The following is an 18,297-nucleotide window of genomic DNA, read 5'->3' on the forward strand; positions in this document are numbered from 1 at the left end:
GAGAATAAGGAGCGTTTCATTCATTTAACCAAGACAAGATGCTTATCTCTACCTAGTCTATAAGATAGGTTTATATTAAAGTTCTTTGTGGCGTGACAAGACCCCTTGCCATTTCTCACCATAATTATTTCCCGATGTCGGGAAGGATTTTCTCAGCCTTGGGGCTTTAAGGACATACCTACTAACGTGGACAGAAAATACAGACCTACAGCTACAAAAAGAACTGCTGTTTTGAAATTACAATTTTAAAAGTACAGTGCAAAAAGCACAAAAAAAACCCTTTACAGACCAATTCTGTACATGTTTATTTAGAAGATCCCACTAGATTCAATGGGGCTTATATTCAAGAAAAGGTGCATAAGTACTGAAATATTTACTCTTAAGTACATCATTTCTGAATGATGTGAACACTATTTATAGAACAGATGAGAACAATGCTGAAAACATTTTGATTTGAATGGCTCTCTCTCTTGTGATTTACAAAGACAAGAAGTTAAAATATGGTTCTCTGTGTTGGTTGTGAAAATGCTCTAGACCTGAGATTGTATTTGGAATTATGAGCAGGGTCCAACATCACTTTTTTGCAACAAGCATTTTAACATATATGTAAGGAATCACTCAGGAGGGAAGGCAGCATGGTACAGCCTGATCTCGTCAGATCTCGGAAGCTAAGCAGGGTCAGCCCTGGATAGTATTTGGATGGGAGACCACCAAGGAATACCAGGGTTGCTGTGCAGAGGAAGGCACTGGCAAACCACCTCTGTTAGTCTCTTGCCATGAAAACCCCCCAAAAACGGCTCGCCATAAGTCGGCTGCGACTTGACGGCACTTTATACACACACACACACACACACACACAAGGAATCACACAAGGGCTGCGGCCAAAGACTTAATTCTTTTAGAATGCTGAAATCTTCACGCCTGAGTCTCTGGTGCACCATCACCACGTGCTGAGACTTGTCTTCCAACATTGCAAAGACTTTCAGCCTTTTCCTACCTTAAAGCTGCAAGGAGGAAAAAGTAACACAAGATCCTTGCTTCAGGGCCGCTAATATTAATGAACCCTTGCTCCCAAATAACTATTATGAGGTTTGGCATCTATGCCATTTGGGATGATGGTGGCATTCTGACAGCCCCCGGAGTGCACCTATTTTACCTGTTATTAATTCCTCGCTGGGCACAGGCACTATAGATTTACAGTTTCAATTCCTATCTACATCTGATACTAATCTTAAAAAAGCGTACATAAGCTGTGAAAAAAGCAAAGGCCCCGCTCACTTTTCCAGCTCCTCTCAGACGAAGAACATCAGCCTTTGGTCTTTACTGTGACAAGGCCGTTTGCAACAAAAGAGACGATAATCACAAAATCAAGATTCGGGCTTTTGCCATCAATACTAGGCCATCACCCTCGCAGTTAGCATCTCTCCTGTTAAATACCTGGAAAAGGACAAATCAATGTGTACAAAACAGCTGGGAGATGTGCTAAGGGGTGGTGGGGGGGGAATTATTTGCACTGCTCATTGGGAAAAAGCAAATTAGCATTTTCCATAGCAGCGGCAACAAACAGATTTCAAAGAAAAGGAAACAAGATGCTGACAAAGAAACACCCCTCCTAGAACGAGCGTGACAAGCGCTCCCACCTGAGCCTCGCTGGGATCCTTTCCTCCGCTTCAAGGCCTTTTGTAAGATGTCCTTCATGGTGACCTTCATGCTGTCCACCTGGATAAGCGAGAATCCATGCGCAGCATTTCTGCGAGAGAGAGAAACACACACACAAAACATGGTCAGACCACATTATTGCAAAATGGTCACCAGAGGGCAGCTTGTGGCAGGCAAAGTGTTGTGACTGTTATCCAGTGTTGAACGATTTCAAGGACAGGGAAGGAAGGGGGGGATCCCTCTAAGATAACTAAGACTCCAATATGATGGGGAATGGTTTCTATTACTACAAAAAGCAGCAGTTGCCATAAGTCTGGGAGCACCATATGCCTACAGGGTGCAACAGGAAGTCATCTGTACTCTACACAGAATCAACACACGTTCCTCTTGCATTTTCTTTGAATTTTTGCCAAAAAGTGTTATCATGGAGTAAGAAAATATGAATGGGAAGATGAATTTTTGCAATGGTCTTATTCATTTTGATTTTCTATTCCCCTGCTGGCAAAAGTGTTATAGTTGCTAAATATCATAGACATGTCTAAAATAAAATTTAAAAACACATACTTTCAAAGTGTGTACCCTGTAGTCTTCACACAGCTCTAAAAGCAGGCTCTGAACTGACCAAAACTCATGCCATGATAAAATTGTTAGTCTTTAAGGTGCCACAGGACTCTCTGGTTTTTGCTACAACAGTAGCAAAAAACATCTGCACATCTGGAATTTGTCCCTGTCGCCTGGATTGAATTTACTGAATTTTAAATTTGTGATGCTGTACTGTATCACATTTTTATATAATCATGCTTACGCTATATTTTACATGGTGCTAGCCACCCTGAGCCCGGTTCACTGGGGGAGGGCAGGATACAAATAAAATGTATTAATATTAATACTAATATTAATATGAGGACTGGCAGGGATGCACTAGCATCACCTAAAGGCAGTTTGCCTGCCTCTGTTGATCTTCCCCAGCAGCGCACAGCTTCAGAAGAGTGTTAGGTGTGCTTTAAGGTGCACACTAAGGTTACAGAAGGTGGTAACGAGGCCTAATAGGGCTTGCCAGTGTCCCAGGTGAACTGAATGGACACTCTGGGACACTCCCTGGAAACCTATGCAATGCACAAAAGTTCCTCTGCGGGCAACTGATGTTTTCCCCTGGAGAGGACGGGGCTTGCAAGCCACCATTCTAACATGACCTGCTCACCTGCCTTTTCTCAGCCTCCCCATTCCTTCATTCTCCTGATACTTGTGTGTCAAAAGAGCAAAAAATGAAAATGGGGTGCGTATCCAGCCATACAGTCCCTCTGATGGAATGGCATCTCTGCTTGCAGAAGAGAGAGCAGTGATCTCCTCTGATCTCCCCTCCCAACTGCAGAGCCCCCACTTTGGCCCCCTACACTGTTCCTGAGGGTCTGCTGACTGCCAGGAAAAAAACTTCAGCAAGCTCAGTAGGGCTGCAACTGGAGGAGGAAAGCAGGAATGTTCCTCTCCACTAAGTTCATGGACAGTTGGGAGACACCCCTAATAATCAGATCTGGTCATCTCTAAAAAGGGCATTGCTTTACTTTTGCTAGAGTGGAGCACCTTACTTCATTCTCACACTGACCAGCCTTTACTGCTTTAAATCTTTCCTTGGGTAGCCGGCTCTCTAGACGTAGTCCTTCCCCCAGGCAGCAACAAAGCAAAGACAGCAAAAATGGCCTTGCTATCCTGGAGAGGGGCAGGGAAGGAAGCACCTTAAGGATTTCAAGAGTTCAATCCCACCTGAGATCTTCCTGCCCTGAAACAATCTGAATTTTTACAGACATTCTTAGAAAATTACCCACACTTTCCCCCTGCAGCCTCTGGGGACAAGAAATGTGTTCCTCCCCTCCCCTTTAAAACCCCAGCCAAGTCTCAGAGCTGTGCATACACCGCTGGAACCGTTCGGCAGACAGCTGGATTCTGGCCATAAGATGTGAGATTCGGGGTGCAACCCGATCTCCCGGCTTGAGGGGGAGCCTGTGCAGCTTGGGGAAGGGGGGTAGAACAGCTGGAATTTAGAGAAACACCCAGAAGGACTGACACACATTTATGGGTATTTATATGTTGTTAAAAAGATGCTGCTGAAATGTGTTTATTTTTGTAAGTCGCTCCATGCTCTGAAGAAGTGGGGCAAAAATATCTTACATAAAATAAATAAATAAACAGCTTTCCAGCAATGGGAACAGATAGGCTGCAAAGGCAGCAGAAGGGAGAAAGGAAAGGGACAAGACAGGATGGAAGAAAAACAATACATTTTTTGGGGGGGGGGGGTATAACAATTTTTGAGGGTTCAGAAGAATGTTGCTCGAAAATATCTGCAGGACCCCTTGCTGTCTTGGATCCCAGCTAAAATGACCAACATTGATAACATCCATTTTAGGTATCTCTCTAACTAGCGGCTTCTTTTAATTATGGAACAGGCAGACCATGTCCATTCTGAGATGGGGGTGTCTTTCCCTCAATTTCCAGCTGACTTAAAAGCAAGTCTCCAGCTCTAGGGAGACACAAAATCATGCAGGCAGGATTCCACTGACTGCTCGGCCAAGAGAAACGGCTCCAGAGTCACATGTAGGTGGGCCTTACATGTATAAACCAACTTTAAGCACAACAGACTTAAAACAACAGGTTTTTTGGCATTTTCCATTGACTTGCAATGGTGTACGTATTCCCTGCACCCCACCCTGACTCCGGCTGCAGGCCTGACTTCAGCTGCTCCCCACCCCCAATTTAAGTCAATTAAAAACGGCAACCCTTGATCACCTTGGCTGCATGCACAGCGGCCTAAATATTTTCCTCCCCGTTCAAAGACAGCTCACAAAACGGCAAAGTTTGAGAACCCGGGCTTGCACGACACATTGTGGCACCGATCTCAGCGCTTGGCCAAACTCCAAGGTAAACATTAAGAAAATGAGTTGAAATACAGAAAGCGAGGTGGCGTCAATCTACAGGAGGCAGGCAAAGGGCTCTGGAAAGAAGGGAAAGGGTGAACGGGGAAAAACCCTCTCTGTTATTTCAAGACATTCATAAAATATATCGCCGCAAAAGCAAGGGCTGGTTGATACAAACAGAACCAAGCGGTAAGCCTTTTCCACTTCCAGCTGCTAGGGGTATTGACATCACACATTTAGGTGTTTCTCCACACACGCTCACAGAAAAGTAGTATATCAGGGAGGAGTTCGTTTAGCCTGCTTAGAATCAGAGTTGGAAGGAGCCATACAGGCCACCTAGCACAAAACCCTGCTCAATGCAAGATCAGCCTAGAGCATCCCTGACAAGTGTTCGTCCAGCCCCTGCTTGAAAACTGCCAGTGATTCCACTGCTGAACTACCTTTACTGTAAAAAAAAAACACCCTACTGTCCAGCTGGTACTTTTCCGCCCGAAATATATTCCTGTTATTGCAAGTCCTATCCTCTGCTGCCACCAGGAACAGCTCCCTGCCCTGCTCTAAGTGACAGCCTCTCAAATACTTAAAGAGAGCAATTATGTCCCTCCTCAACTTCCTGACATGCTTTCCCCCTAATTGCAGGGTTGTTGTTTTTTCCCCTAACAAGGAAGCATTCCTGGGACGAATTCTCCCTCCAAGTTAGTTCGGTCCAAAAAAATACCCCTCTTTGATTCTGCTGATCATACCAACTGGCCTTGAAGGCTCTTCAAGTAACACCAAAAGGAGAAGACAGGAAGGACAAACATGAAATGGCAATGAACTTGGCTTTTTGAAACGTTACTGAAAAACTCTTCCCAGCATTCATGCTTCCCTCCCCCATATCCATGACTCGGATAAACAGCCCCTTTTCAAGAGCAATCTGCACCCCCCTCAAAAAAACCCTGCTGCTGGATTCAATTCTATATTAACTTGGAGACGCCTGTCCTCTGTGAGCTCCGTGGCCTCTGAGAACTGTCAAGTTAATTGCTCCGAGCAACTCTGAATCATGGCTGAACCTCGGCCATCCTTTACCTCAGAACCTGGAGCCTGTCCCAGAACCAATCTTGAAAAGTTTATTTTAACTGATCAAAGCGAAATAAGGGGGGAAAGGGAAGTGCCAGGGGGAGAAAGCCCCGCACGTTTGACTATATTTAGTGGAGCTGTTCAGTAAAGAGAGGCCTTGGCAAAGGCTGTGGAATAGAAAGTGCAGCTTGAGATTGTAAACGTTGGGATGTTTGTCCTGGAGCCAGGCCAGGCAGGCCCACGTTGGTCAAGAGTCTAGGGCTGACAATCAGGGTCTAGCTTGGGGGCTGTGTGCTGGAAGAACATGGCATTGCCACTTCAGAGTTTGCACTGGGTTTCTGTGGCATTACTGGCATGGTTCAAGGTCCCTATTTTTCACTGTGGAAGATGTTAAGGGGCTTGTGTGTGGGTGGCTAAGGGCTGTCAAGTCACTTCCGACTTACGGCGACCCTATGAATCAATGCCGTCCGAAACTTCCCATCGTTCACAGCCTTGCTAAGGTTTTGCAAGTGGAGGGCCCTGGCTTGAAACTCCCTGCAATTCCTCCTACTGCAACCTCTGCATTTCAGATCTTACCCAGGCTCCCTCTCTTCTGATTCAGCTAACCCCTGTTGAGCTGCAAATCTCTACGCTGCCTCCTCAGTCCCTCTTTCTCACCTTCCCTTGCCATTGGATTTTAACCCACTTTGTATGTCAAGCTGCTACTTTCTCTCAAGCCTTGTAAAAAAATTGCTCTTTGGCCTCTCTCTCTCTCTCTCTCTCTCGTCCAATCTTAAAATCTGGCAGTCACCAGGAGTTTCTATCTATGCGGTGACTGCCAGTCTTTCTGACTATTGCGCCACAGGTCAAGTCCAGCGAAGTGTAGTGCGTAACTCTACACACTCCCTACCTACGCTCCATGCCTTGGAATTATTCTGCCTCTTTTCTTTAGTAGCTGGAAGCAGGTAACAACATACAGCAAAAGAGGCAGGTGGGAGTACAGAGGCGTGCATGGTGGGCATCGTTCAGACATGATGCCAAACCACGGTTTGATGGTACCTTAAGAAGCCTGGCAATGGTGCTCACATGCTCCACCTCCCCTTGCACATCCTGGGTTTCAACACACCATGGTCTGCCATTACATTTGGACTCAATGGGTAGCAGTGTTAGTCTGCCAACAGCAATAGAAAAGAGCAAGAGACAAGTAGCACCTTGAAGACTAACAGTTTCTGGCAGAGCATGAGCTTTCGTGAACCCCAGCTCACTTCTTCATTTGAACTGACAAACTATGGACTTGCACCTGGATTCCAAATGAGAAACAAGACACAGTTTGCAAGGCAGTCAAAAACACATTGTTTGCAAGCTTGGATGTAAAGGAAAACTGAGAACACTCACTAGACTGTGCTGTGTGAGAGGGAAGAGCAAGTCTTCCTGGCTCATTCACATAGCACCAAACCATGGTCAAGCTCCCACAAGCTCTCCTGTTCCTTCCTAGGCAAGCCACAAAATCCAGACACCTCGGCAACTTGCAGCACCTGAGCCCCAGAAGGTGATCATCCATGATCTATGTTAATAGCACTTTCTAGACAGTTTTTAAATTATCCGTTCTCTTTCTTTATTCTCTCCTCACATCTTATTTGTTAGATTGTGGACTTTAAAAAGTTGTACAGGGCCTGGCACATTAGGCACTTGAATAATTTAACAAATATGTTCAGTAGAAATCAGCCACTGGATGGGTCTGTGCAGAACATGCACATGACACAATTCTGAAACTGCCCAGCATCACTGTGGAATGGGTGGTAAGGCAGAGAATTCTCAGCAGCAGTTTTAAAAAAAGTTCTAGCCATTAAAGCTGACAGTGCCCGGTAAAAACCACTCAAGCCAATTTTGGAGATTGTGACACCCCTCCCTCCCACAGCAAGGCCCCGACCCACAAGTGGAGAGTATAGGATGTCAAAAACTCAGGAGAGAACATGAAATCCCTTGATAACATCAGAATTAACTTCCTAATCCAGTGGTCTTCCAACCAGGCAGATACATGTAATGCTCAGAAACAAGACACATATAATGCTCAGAAACAGCCATATCCTGTACTTTATCCCTGGGATCTAGTACTTAGAGGTACACTACCCTTATTTTACCTTATCATCACCTTAAAGGCCTTTATGAAAGGGGACTAGACACATTAATGGAGGTTGGGTCTATCAATGGCATGGCCAGAGGCAGTCTACCTCTGAATACCAGCTGCTGGGGACTACAAAGGAGGAAGCATTGAGCCTACTTGCAGGTTTTCTAGGGGCACCTGGCTGGCACTTTGGAAAACATGCTGAACCACTGGTCTCATCCAGCAGTGATGGACCATTGGTCTCATCCAGCAGTGATCTTACATTCTTTTATCAAGGCTACTAAACACTGCATTTGCACTAACCTCTTTTTAAAGAAAAATAAGGTAATAGCTGTCAACCATGTCTTGACGTGCTGAGTTCCATGGGTTAATTACCCATTGTGTGATGACTTATCTCCTTCCTTTTGTCAACCTTGACACTACTACAAATCAGTTTCATTGCCTGGCCCGAGTTCTAGTATTAAGCAAAAGGGAACAAAAATTATGAGGTGTCTTTTCTGAGTAAATATGACCACGGGTATCATCTCACCAATTAAAGATCAGCACTTTCTTCGCTCTGTATATATTTTTTTAAACACTGGACCAGGAGAAACCCCTTCTGTTGGCTTCCCCCTAACCCTCTTCCCTCCCAATCATTTTACGAAAACATACCTGGGTGACAAGGTTAAATCAAGCAAAGGAAAATCCCTGGCACTTATCATCCGCCGGCATTACTGATAAATTGCACGGTGGAGGAATAAAGGATTACCTTCTGTATTTTTTCATTACACTTTTCTTTTGTTACAGAATACATAAATCCATTGTGGCACAATGTAATATGTATCATCGTGCTACACCTGTGGACGCTTCATAGCGGCTGCCATGTCTGTGCAGTCAGGAATGATGAGTGAACCCCCCGTGAATGTTAATGATAGTGATCATTCTGAGGTAACTTGGCTTTCCATCTTCCTTTACAGCCTCGACGCTGGAGCCAGGGTGGCAAGGTTCAGGAGAGGGAAAATGAAAAAACGGGAGAGAGAGAGCCGAATGAGAACTCCGGCGCCTCGGAAAAAATGCATGGCACCTCACCCTTGGGTTTGGCTTGGCCAAATCCATTAACAGAGGAAAAACAAGAGAGGGAAAAAGTAAGACCTGCTCCTTCTTCTCTTTCTAAATCTGTGCACAAAACATTCCTGTTATGGCTCAAGCCCACTGGTGAGGAGAACATTGGCCAGAAGTCCAAGTTCCAGATAAAAGTTCAGCTCGTTTCAGTATCGTGGACACACAGCAGTAGAAACTTCCCAGTGGGTGCTTTTGCTCAGTGACGGTATTTTTCATTTTTTAAAAAAAATTATACCCTATCTTATAGTTCCAGGGAGACCCTCAAGATCAGAAACAGAACAAGAATGGAATATGAAAGGTGTGCGTATGCGTCGTGTGAGAAAGTATTAGAGTACATGGAAGAAGCAGTAATTACTAGTGATGGACTGGCCCAAGATATTTTGGTGCCTTAGGCAGAAAATTGCAGATTCAAGTTAATCTGACTACTGAGCAGGCTTCATCTGGGGTAGGGGTATCCAGGAATTCTATACAAGTACAGAACTTTTAGATTCCAGAATATTCTCACACATACTCTCCACTGGTTGTTAGCTTACATGGAATTTTGATCTGATCAAGCCTAGAAATCATGGATCAGTTATTGCTTATTTCAGCTCTATCCCTGATATTCACAATAGTTGAACAATGACTAAAGCAGGGGTCACACCCTCTAGCTTTTTCCACGTATGCTTGTATGAAGGGTTCTAATCCACGTCAGTGACAGAACCAAAGTCTAATTATAATGGAAACCGTTAATCTGTATTCCTCCAGTTTTATTAGGCAGGAGGAAGCACATTTCCAGAAAAACACTTGCATTGGAGGAAAATAGTCCCTTCTTTGCCTTTTTGTCCCCTAACTGCGGTGGTTTTGACACAATTTTCTCCCTTGGTTAAGAATATAGCCACGCTGGATCAGACCAACGCCCATCAAGTCCAGCAGTCTGTTCTCACAGTGGCCAACCAGGTGCCTCTAGGAAGCCCACAAACAAGACAACTGCAGCAGCATCCTGCCTGTGTTCCATAGCACCTAATATAATAGGCATGCTCCTCTGATACGAGAGAGAATGGGTATGCACCATGACTAGTAGCCATGAATACCCCTCCATAAACATGTCCACTCCCCTCTTAAAGCCTTCCAAGTTGGTAGCCATCACCATATCTTGGGGCAGGGATTTAACTATGCGTTGTGTGAAGAAATACTTCCTTAAGGTTATTTATTTCATTTATTTTGAAAGTTTAATTTTAATTTTGTCAGTCTTTAAAGCGCCACAGAAGTTTTTCATTTTTTCTTCCACAAACTAGCATGCTTACTTCATTGGAATTTATTTGTTCAGGAGATTTATGCTGTGCCTTTCTAATTTAGAAAACCATCAAAGGCAACGATCTCTTGCCTGATGGTCAAAAGGCTGATTGTAGCCAGGCAAGGATCACATACTAAATGGGATCATGTCACTGTGCTACAGGGCCAATACGATTTGGCTACATGACGACATCACTGAGGGCAAATGAAGTCAAGTGACTTCATTAACATTTTTGTGAATTGCCAAAAAATAATTCTGGGAGGTGGCACTTTTTAAAACCATAGAAAATACCCCCCCCCAATTGTTCTTTCAGCCATCCTCCAATATGTAGCAAAAAGATAGATGACATTAGAACATCAGAAGAGATAATAAATGCAGATCAGAATTAAATCACCCAACATGTTCCAGCACGAAACTGTTGCAAGAACTATGCAGCCATACACTTGCCTTTCCCCCTCTGAACTACAAGTGTCAGACTGATGTCTGTCAAGTATACAGCTCCTGTTGAGCTGTATATAGTTCTCAGGCCAAAGAGCATCTGATATATTGATTGCACTCTTGATTAAGATGCAAAATTTGAATTGAGTTTTCCCTGGAAGAATTTTTTTTTAAATCTTGAAACAAGTTGGGTTTTCCAGGTTTAGCATCTGACTCAGATGTTAACATGCAGACAAACACGCAGGGCTGCTGGTGGAAACAGCAACCCTGAATCATAGAATCACAGAGTTGGAAGGGGCCATACAGACCATCTAGTCCAACCCCCTGCTTAATGCAGGATCAGCCTACAGCATCTCTGACAAGTGCTTGTCCAGCCTCTGCTTAAAGACTGCCAGTGAGGGGGAGCTCAACACCTCCCTAGGTAGCTGATTCCACTGTCGAACAACTTACTGTAAAAAATGTTTCCCTAATATCCGGCCGGTACCTTTCCACCCACAATTTAAACCCATTATTGCGAGTCCTAGCCTTTGCTGCCAACTGAAACAGCTCGCTGCCCTCCTCTAAGTGACAGCCCTTCAAATACTTAAACAGAGTAATCATACCCCCCCCCACCTCCTCTTCTCCAGACTAAACATTCCCAACTCCCTCAGCCTTTCCTCATAGGGCCTGGTATCCAGGCCCCTGATCATCCTTGCTGCACTAGTTCTGTTGAGTATCCCTTATCAGAACTGCTTGGAACCAAAAGTGGTCCTTATTTCGGATTTTTCCGTATTTATTTTGGAATTTTAGCATATACATTAATGAGATATCTTGGGGATGGGACCCAAGTCTGAACGCAATTTTTTAAAATGTTTTATATATACTTTATACCCATAGCCTGGTCATTTTATTCTGGCCTTTGCCATAAATAAATTTATTATTATTATACACATAGCCTGAATGCAATTATAAACAATATTTTTAACAGTTTTGTGTACAATGAGCCATCAATGGCACTGCTCAGGGCCTGTGAAGTAATGCCTGCATGCCGGCTCAAAGGTCCGGTTTTCGGTTCAGTCTGGATATCGGCTGTCCGGATAAGGGATAAAAGGTAAAGGTCCCCTGTGCAAGCACCGGGTCATTCTTGACCCATGGGGTGATGTCACATCCTGACATTTTCTAGTCGGACTTTGTTTACGGGGTGGTTTGCCAGTGCCTCCCTCAGTCATCTTCCCTTTACCACCAGCAAGCTGGGTACTCATTTTACTGACCTCGGAAGGATGGAAGGCTGAGTCAACCTTGAGCCGGCTACCTGAAACCGACTTCCGTCGGGATCGAGCTCAGGTCATGAGCAGAGCTTTGGACTGCATTGCTGCACCTTACCACTCTGCACCACGGGGCTCCTGTAAGGGATACTCAGCCTATAACTGCTGCCATCATGTTGTGCATCTCCCTGATGCCACTTGCTGTCACTGTCTACTGCTGGTGTGAAAAGAAGAACAGAAGTACTCAAGACACAACAACGTTCCATCATACTTCTTTTGCTCCACTTTACTGAGAAGAGGAGGGGGCCACTACATTTTCAGTGACAGCCGATGTTTTACCTGAAGTTTAGTTCTGCACTCATTCCTTTCACAGTTATGTTGGTTGGGGACTACACTCATGCTATGTTACGAACAAAACCTCTAGGCGGGATGAAGGCCTTGAGTATTCAAGCCTGGGAGCCACCAAGCAATTGTGCTACAAAATGTGTGTGCAGAATGGGGGAAAACCTGAACAGGCCTCCCCAAGAACTGCCGAGGAGGAGTCCAGCAGTCCCTCTTGTCACCAACTTTCAGGGTGGCAAGCACTAGGTTAGACTCAGTTTAGAAAAATCCTGCTGAAGAATCAATGCAATTGGCTGGGGGGAGCTCCGGACCAAAGTCGCTCCTTTTTGTCCCATTCCAAAACCCATCAGCTCGCTAGACTAATGGCCACTTCCAAAGCCAGAATGGCTGCCCTCCGTCTTCTCCTTGTATAACTTTGCCAGAGTCCTTGGAACTTGCCAAATTCGGTCATGCCTGCTTAGCTTGCTCGACTGATTGTGCCAGAAAAGAAAATAAGACACAGATGTATTTGAGCGCTTGGAGATGCCAGTAAGAGAGACAGCTAATGGCTTCATTTCGACCCTCCCCTACCAGCTGGGCACAGGTGGGGGGATAATGAGGTGCCTCTCCCTAATCAAACTCAATTATTTACTACTCTCCATAACCACAAAGACATTTACTCTCAGCTCGGAATATTAAACTCACTGTGGGCTACTCCCAACCTCTGCCACCGGGTATTTACAAGCAAACTTCAATGGCTGAGAGTTTGCTTTGGCAGGCGCCTTTGCCGCACAAAGTTCTGCAAGCCGCTGCTGCCAAATCGTGATCCCCCAACAAAGCTCCATAATTGTTAGCTGGGCCAGTTATGGCACCTCAGAGATCAGATCTAACACAAACGCAGGGCCAATGATGTCTATCTAACACTGTGGTTAATCTGTGCAGCAGGGAGCAATGGCTCGTGGCTCCTTTAGTCAAGTCTGAATGTATGAATTTAACTTATAACAAGTCAGACCACTGGTCCAGCCAGCAGACTGTTTTGTTGTCTCTGGCTAGGCATAGCTCTTCGAGGTCACTGCTTACTTGGAGATACTGCGGCTTAAATATGGGACCGCCTCCATGAAATGCATGTGGTCTACCACTGAATCTGCCCGCATGCAGCTGCTAGCAGAAATGGTATAAACTGCACCCTCCCTGCCTTGACAAGTGCTGCTGATCTGTCATGTGATATTTGCGTTGTAGTGTCTGTGACCATGCTATCATTGTCTTCAGGCCATGACTCAAAGAGCTGGCTTTTAATAAAAGGGTCTAAACAGTTCAGGCTCTCACATATCTTTAAAGACTAGTTCTCTCTCCACTGCAATCTTTTAGATGGATTACGAATGCCCTCAATTATTTTTAGGGTGCCACCACTGAATGGGAATGTAGAACAGAGTCCCCCTGTGGATGGCCAACAGATACAGAATTCCTTCCTTCCTTCTTTCAAGCTCTCTTGACCAAAAGGTCTTAAGCAGTAAAAGGGGAACCTTTATTTCTTTAAGGAAAATATGGTGGATAGATACTTGGCTACCGCCAATGTTGTTCTTGGGTCTCTATCCACCAACAAAAAGGGGAATGTTTTATCTTTTGTTACAGTGGCAGGTAACTTGATTAAGATAGGAGTAATCCATTGTATTGGGGGCTTTCCAACATCATGTGGGATAATGAATCCACTCTCTTCAGATCACATGGACAAAGGCTACCTAAATAAAATAAGTTCCCATATCACCGCAGAAGGGGTGGCATTCAAGTGAGCAAGCATGATTGTTCTGCGGTAACGAGGGACTATTAAATTGCTAAAATAAGCTGGAGTTCGCAAAGATGGAAGGATATAGAATTCCTTTCCCATACAGATTTGCCAAGTCTCTGTCACATGGAGTGAAGGATGGGTGGTCATAACTCAGGGGCAGTACACGTGGCTTTGTAGGTAGTTCGTCCAAAGTACAATCTTTGGATCTTAGGAGGAGAGCAGGGGAACACCTTGCAGGCAGAATTAGGCCAAGTGAACAGACAGTTTGACTTAGCATAAAGGCGCTTCATACATTTACATCAGAGGTGTAAGTGATTTAGCATTAAAAAAAAACTTTGAACTTTACAAGTTCCTTTAAATATTCTACTTCTTCAGGCACCAGAACTGATGACTCCATGCTGGGGAGCAGGGGAGAGGTTAAAAAAATAAAATAACACCAGCTCCAAAACAACTCTCAGATCACTAGTAGCAAACAGAAAGTTTAAAAAGGCTGTGAATAAACAATCACTGAACAATCTAGTTTACAACAGCAGGTCTCTTGAAAAGTTCATGTCATGTGAGGCTATTGTTTGCACCTTGCTGAGACAACAGAAAACAGAGTGCTTTGCATGCGCCATTTTGATTGAAGGAAAAGGCTACATTGTCAAAGGTCATCATCATACTGTACCTCTGGCTTGAGAAAAGTTAATTCTGGCCTTGAAGGGGACATGTTCTGCCTTAAAAGCACATGCGAGTAAGTTTAGTATGGCCACAACTTGCCCGAGGGCCAAGTTTTCAGCCCCCAGATTTATCAGGATCTTTTTTTTTTTAACTGTGCGTCAGGTAGATAAGGGAGCCATCCATTTATCTCTTACTTCTGTCATTTCATCACAGACACACGGAAAATCTTTGCTTTTCTCCAGACATGGCCCTTGCCAACAGGGAAATCAAGTCAGATTTGCAAACACTGAGTTATGTGCTTGTTCCATTCCAATGGCCAGAATTCACCAGGACAGTGAAAATCTTTGTAATTGCCAGAGAATGGAAAGGACGTTTAATACACATATACCAAATGTTTTATGTGTCATATTCATATGTCATTCACAGATGGGTTTTACAACTGAAGTCAAGTTTTAAACTCATGCCAACACAAACTTTGCTTCTGATGTTGTGGTGTGATTTTGCTCTTCAAAACAGGCCTAGCTAGAAGCAGATTCTTAAAATGGAGCTCTGACTTTTAAGTAACATGGATCAGTGTTGCTCAATTTAAACTGTGGGGTGAGCCAACTCACCCTGTAGCCTTATGCCATAAGAAGGGGGAAGCCCAACTGAGACTCCATTTCCCAGGAAACCTTATTATACTTTTCTTGCACATGCATGCAAAGTAGACTGGAAGGATAACGCTGGTACCAAGCGAACAAGATTTTTCAATTGTCAGAAATGTACGTCTTCATCACATTCATTTTGCCAATTCACCTCCTTTGTGCCCATTTACCTGCTTGTGATACATTGCAGCCAAGACTGTGTAAAAGTTGCATATTGGCAACCACAGAGACCTAGACACCATCCTGAGGATACTACTTTTAAAAAAAGTTTCTAATCCTTCGGACTGCAGAGATAAACTTGAAATCGCCTGAGGCAGGGCCTTGCAAAACCTCAGAAGCCAGAGGTGAGGCTGAGCTAGAATTCTGGTGGCAGAGACGGGAAAAAGGAGTGGGGGTGGGTGGGATGATGCAAGCAAGCACAGCCCCCTGAACCTCCCCCACAGCTCAGGGATGGAAAGATCCCTCAAGCACAATAAGCCATTATATATAAATTTGGATAATTTGCTCTCTGGAAGAAGGGTGGGGTAAAAACATAACAGACAGATATAAGAAAATGCACACATACCATAACCTATGCTGGCTGAAGGCTCCTGCTTTTCTTGGTACAGATTTCAGACACCCTGGGGGCAAAATACTTGAACCACTGGTCTGGGGTGGGGGGGAGGAAAGTCTCCTCTGGATGGCTGCTCCTATAAAGCAGTCCTGAATCATCCACCACTTTTATTGCTCCCAACCTCTTGCTGTAAGGTTCCTTCCTCTGAAGAAACATAGCCAGGTAGAAGGGGAACAGCAAGGGCAACAGAATGGTCAGGGACAGGACAGCTACGCTCAAGGAATAAATCTCCACCCACTCTCTGTGTTGCTCGCTGCCTTGCCAGTGGTTAAGAAAGGAAGCACCTGGGTAGGGGGGGGAGAGAGAGAGACTGTGGCCCAAGAGTGCAGGTAAAGCAGAAAACAGAACTCACATTCGGACAAAGAGCGACTGTTTGGCGGCCAAGCCAGGTGATGAGTACTTCTCGACCAGTGCCAGTGTGCTGAAGCCGAACTTGTGAATGGGTTCGTTGCAATCCAAAGGTGGGAAATCCGTGTCCACTTCGCCATCGTCCTCGGCAATGTGGAGACAGTAAGCACTGACGTTGTCGCTGAAACAAATCAAAAGGTGAATATATGAAGCTGCCTCGTAACAAATCAAAACCCTGGTCAGCCTAGCCCAGGATTATCCACTCTCGCTGACAGCAGGTTCCCCTCCCCGGATTTCAAGCTAAGGCTATCTGAGATCCATTAACCTTCTGCATGTCAGGCATGAACTGTAACACGGAGCCACAGCCTCTCCCTGTACCAAGAGCATTCAAATCTTGCAAGAGAACGTAAGGGCCAGTTCTGCATTTGTCTCTTTTCAACTTCAGTTACAGTGCTGAAATATGTGCAGCAAAAAGAGTCTCTTAAATCATGGGCAAAGGAATTCCCTGACTTGGATGGCCCAGGCGAGTGTCATCTCATCAGATCTCAGAAGTTAAGCAGGGTTGGCCCTGGTTAGTACTTGGATGGGAGGCCACCAAGGAAGTCCAGGGTCACTATGCAGAGGCAGGCGATGTCAAACCACCATCTCTCTTGGGGTCACCATAAGTCCACTGTGACTTGATGGCATTTACCACCACCACCACCAAGAGAATTCCTTTGCTGATGACTTATGTCCACATGACTGGGGCGGGCTGGGGTGAGGCAAAGCCAGCAGGAGAAATGGCAAGACATACATACCCGGTCACATACTCGTACCCCCCTTCTATCCCAATACAGCCGTGGGGCGTGTGTGTAAAAAGCACACTTTCCGTAACAACAAAAGCTGTGTAATAGTGCTGGAGAACTTGAGAACCTGCACACTGATTGGGGTACTCTTAGTTTGGTCCAAACAAAAAGTATGATGGGCCTTTTACTTTTGGACTTGGCTTCGGACCAACTCAGCTACCTGCAACTTCTTCCCTATGCCATTCCTCAGGCTCAGGGCTAGATGAGCTGCTGTCCACTCACCCAAATCAGGAAGTTAGCACTCAGTGCCTAAAGGGCAACTGTGGGATGGATATATACAGTCTTCAAGCAGCGGCTGGATGAACACTTGTCATGGATGCTTTAGGCTGACCCTGCATTGAGCAAGGGGTTAGACTAGATGGCCTGTATGGCCCCTTCCAACTCCATGATTCTAGACTGTTGAGGCTGAGAACTAGGTGAGAAGGAAGCTATTTGTCTAACAAGCTCAGCAGTCACAAGCTACAGCGCTTATGGGAAGGGGGGGAGAGCGAATTTCTCAATAGTTCATCCTCTGCTTGTGACCTCCCAATCTGGTGTTCATCCATATATTTATACCCTGCCTTTCTCACCCACAGGGACCCAAAGCAACTTTGTTCTCCCCACCTCCATTCTACCCTTACAACCACCACCCTGTGAGGTAGGTCAGGCTGAGAGAAGGTGACCTGGCCCATGGTTACCCAGCAAATTACCATGGCAGAATGGTGATCTGAACCTTGGTGGTCTTGCAACATTTCTCATTTGTTTCTTAACACGACAATTAAAAAGATCTGTTCCAATCCGTTCAACTGGACCACTGCATTTTGCCTCCTTCTAGTTTGATGGCGGAGAGCAGCCTAACTGATCACAAGGAGCCAGGGTTTCTAAACTCGGCAGTTTAAATTTGGAAGTTTTAATTGCATGAGTGACGCTTAAATTAATTAATAGCAAAGCACATGCTAATTGTTTAATTGGTTGCTTGATCTATATAGATCATTTTTTGTGTGGAATTAAATGAGTTGATTTACAAAGTTTATTGATTGGATGTGACAATGAATTATTTCGCCAACTACCTGATTTGCAATTTTCCCAATTAATCCGCATACCTTCGGTTGCAACTCAGCTCACCAAGAGTGCTAACTCCAGGTGATCTATCCCCACACTGTCATGACTACGATATTTATTATACCAAACAGGTAATAATGACACATTAAACTTAATGTAACCTGTAAATTCACTAAACTGGTGGCTAACAAGGGAGTAATCCTGGTCTGTTGGCTGCTGTAAACACTCCCGTTCCCTGCAGTGGGGTCG

At 44.9% G+C, this 18,297-nt stretch overlaps 1 protein-coding gene across 1 annotated transcript in view; it reads right to left on the reverse strand.

The window, feature by feature from the left end:
* The window catches only part of MAPKAP1 (MAPK associated protein 1), a 408,697-nt gene that overhangs the window by 299,436 nt on the left and 90,964 nt on the right, over positions 1-18,297 (reverse strand). The window contains exons 6-7 of the mRNA XM_056860945.1: positions 16,167-16,343; positions 1,641-1,750 (exon numbers count right to left, since the gene is read on the reverse strand). Coding sequence (XP_056716923.1) covers positions 1,641-1,750; positions 16,167-16,343 — 287 coding nt within the window. The remainder of the gene's footprint in view (positions 1-1,640; positions 1,751-16,166; positions 16,344-18,297) is intronic.

Source organism: Euleptes europaea, chromosome 14 (assembly GCF_029931775.1).
Source record: "Euleptes europaea isolate rEulEur1 chromosome 14, rEulEur1.hap1, whole genome shotgun sequence".
Lineage (NCBI taxonomy): Eukaryota > Metazoa > Chordata > Lepidosauria > Squamata > Sphaerodactylidae > Euleptes > Euleptes europaea.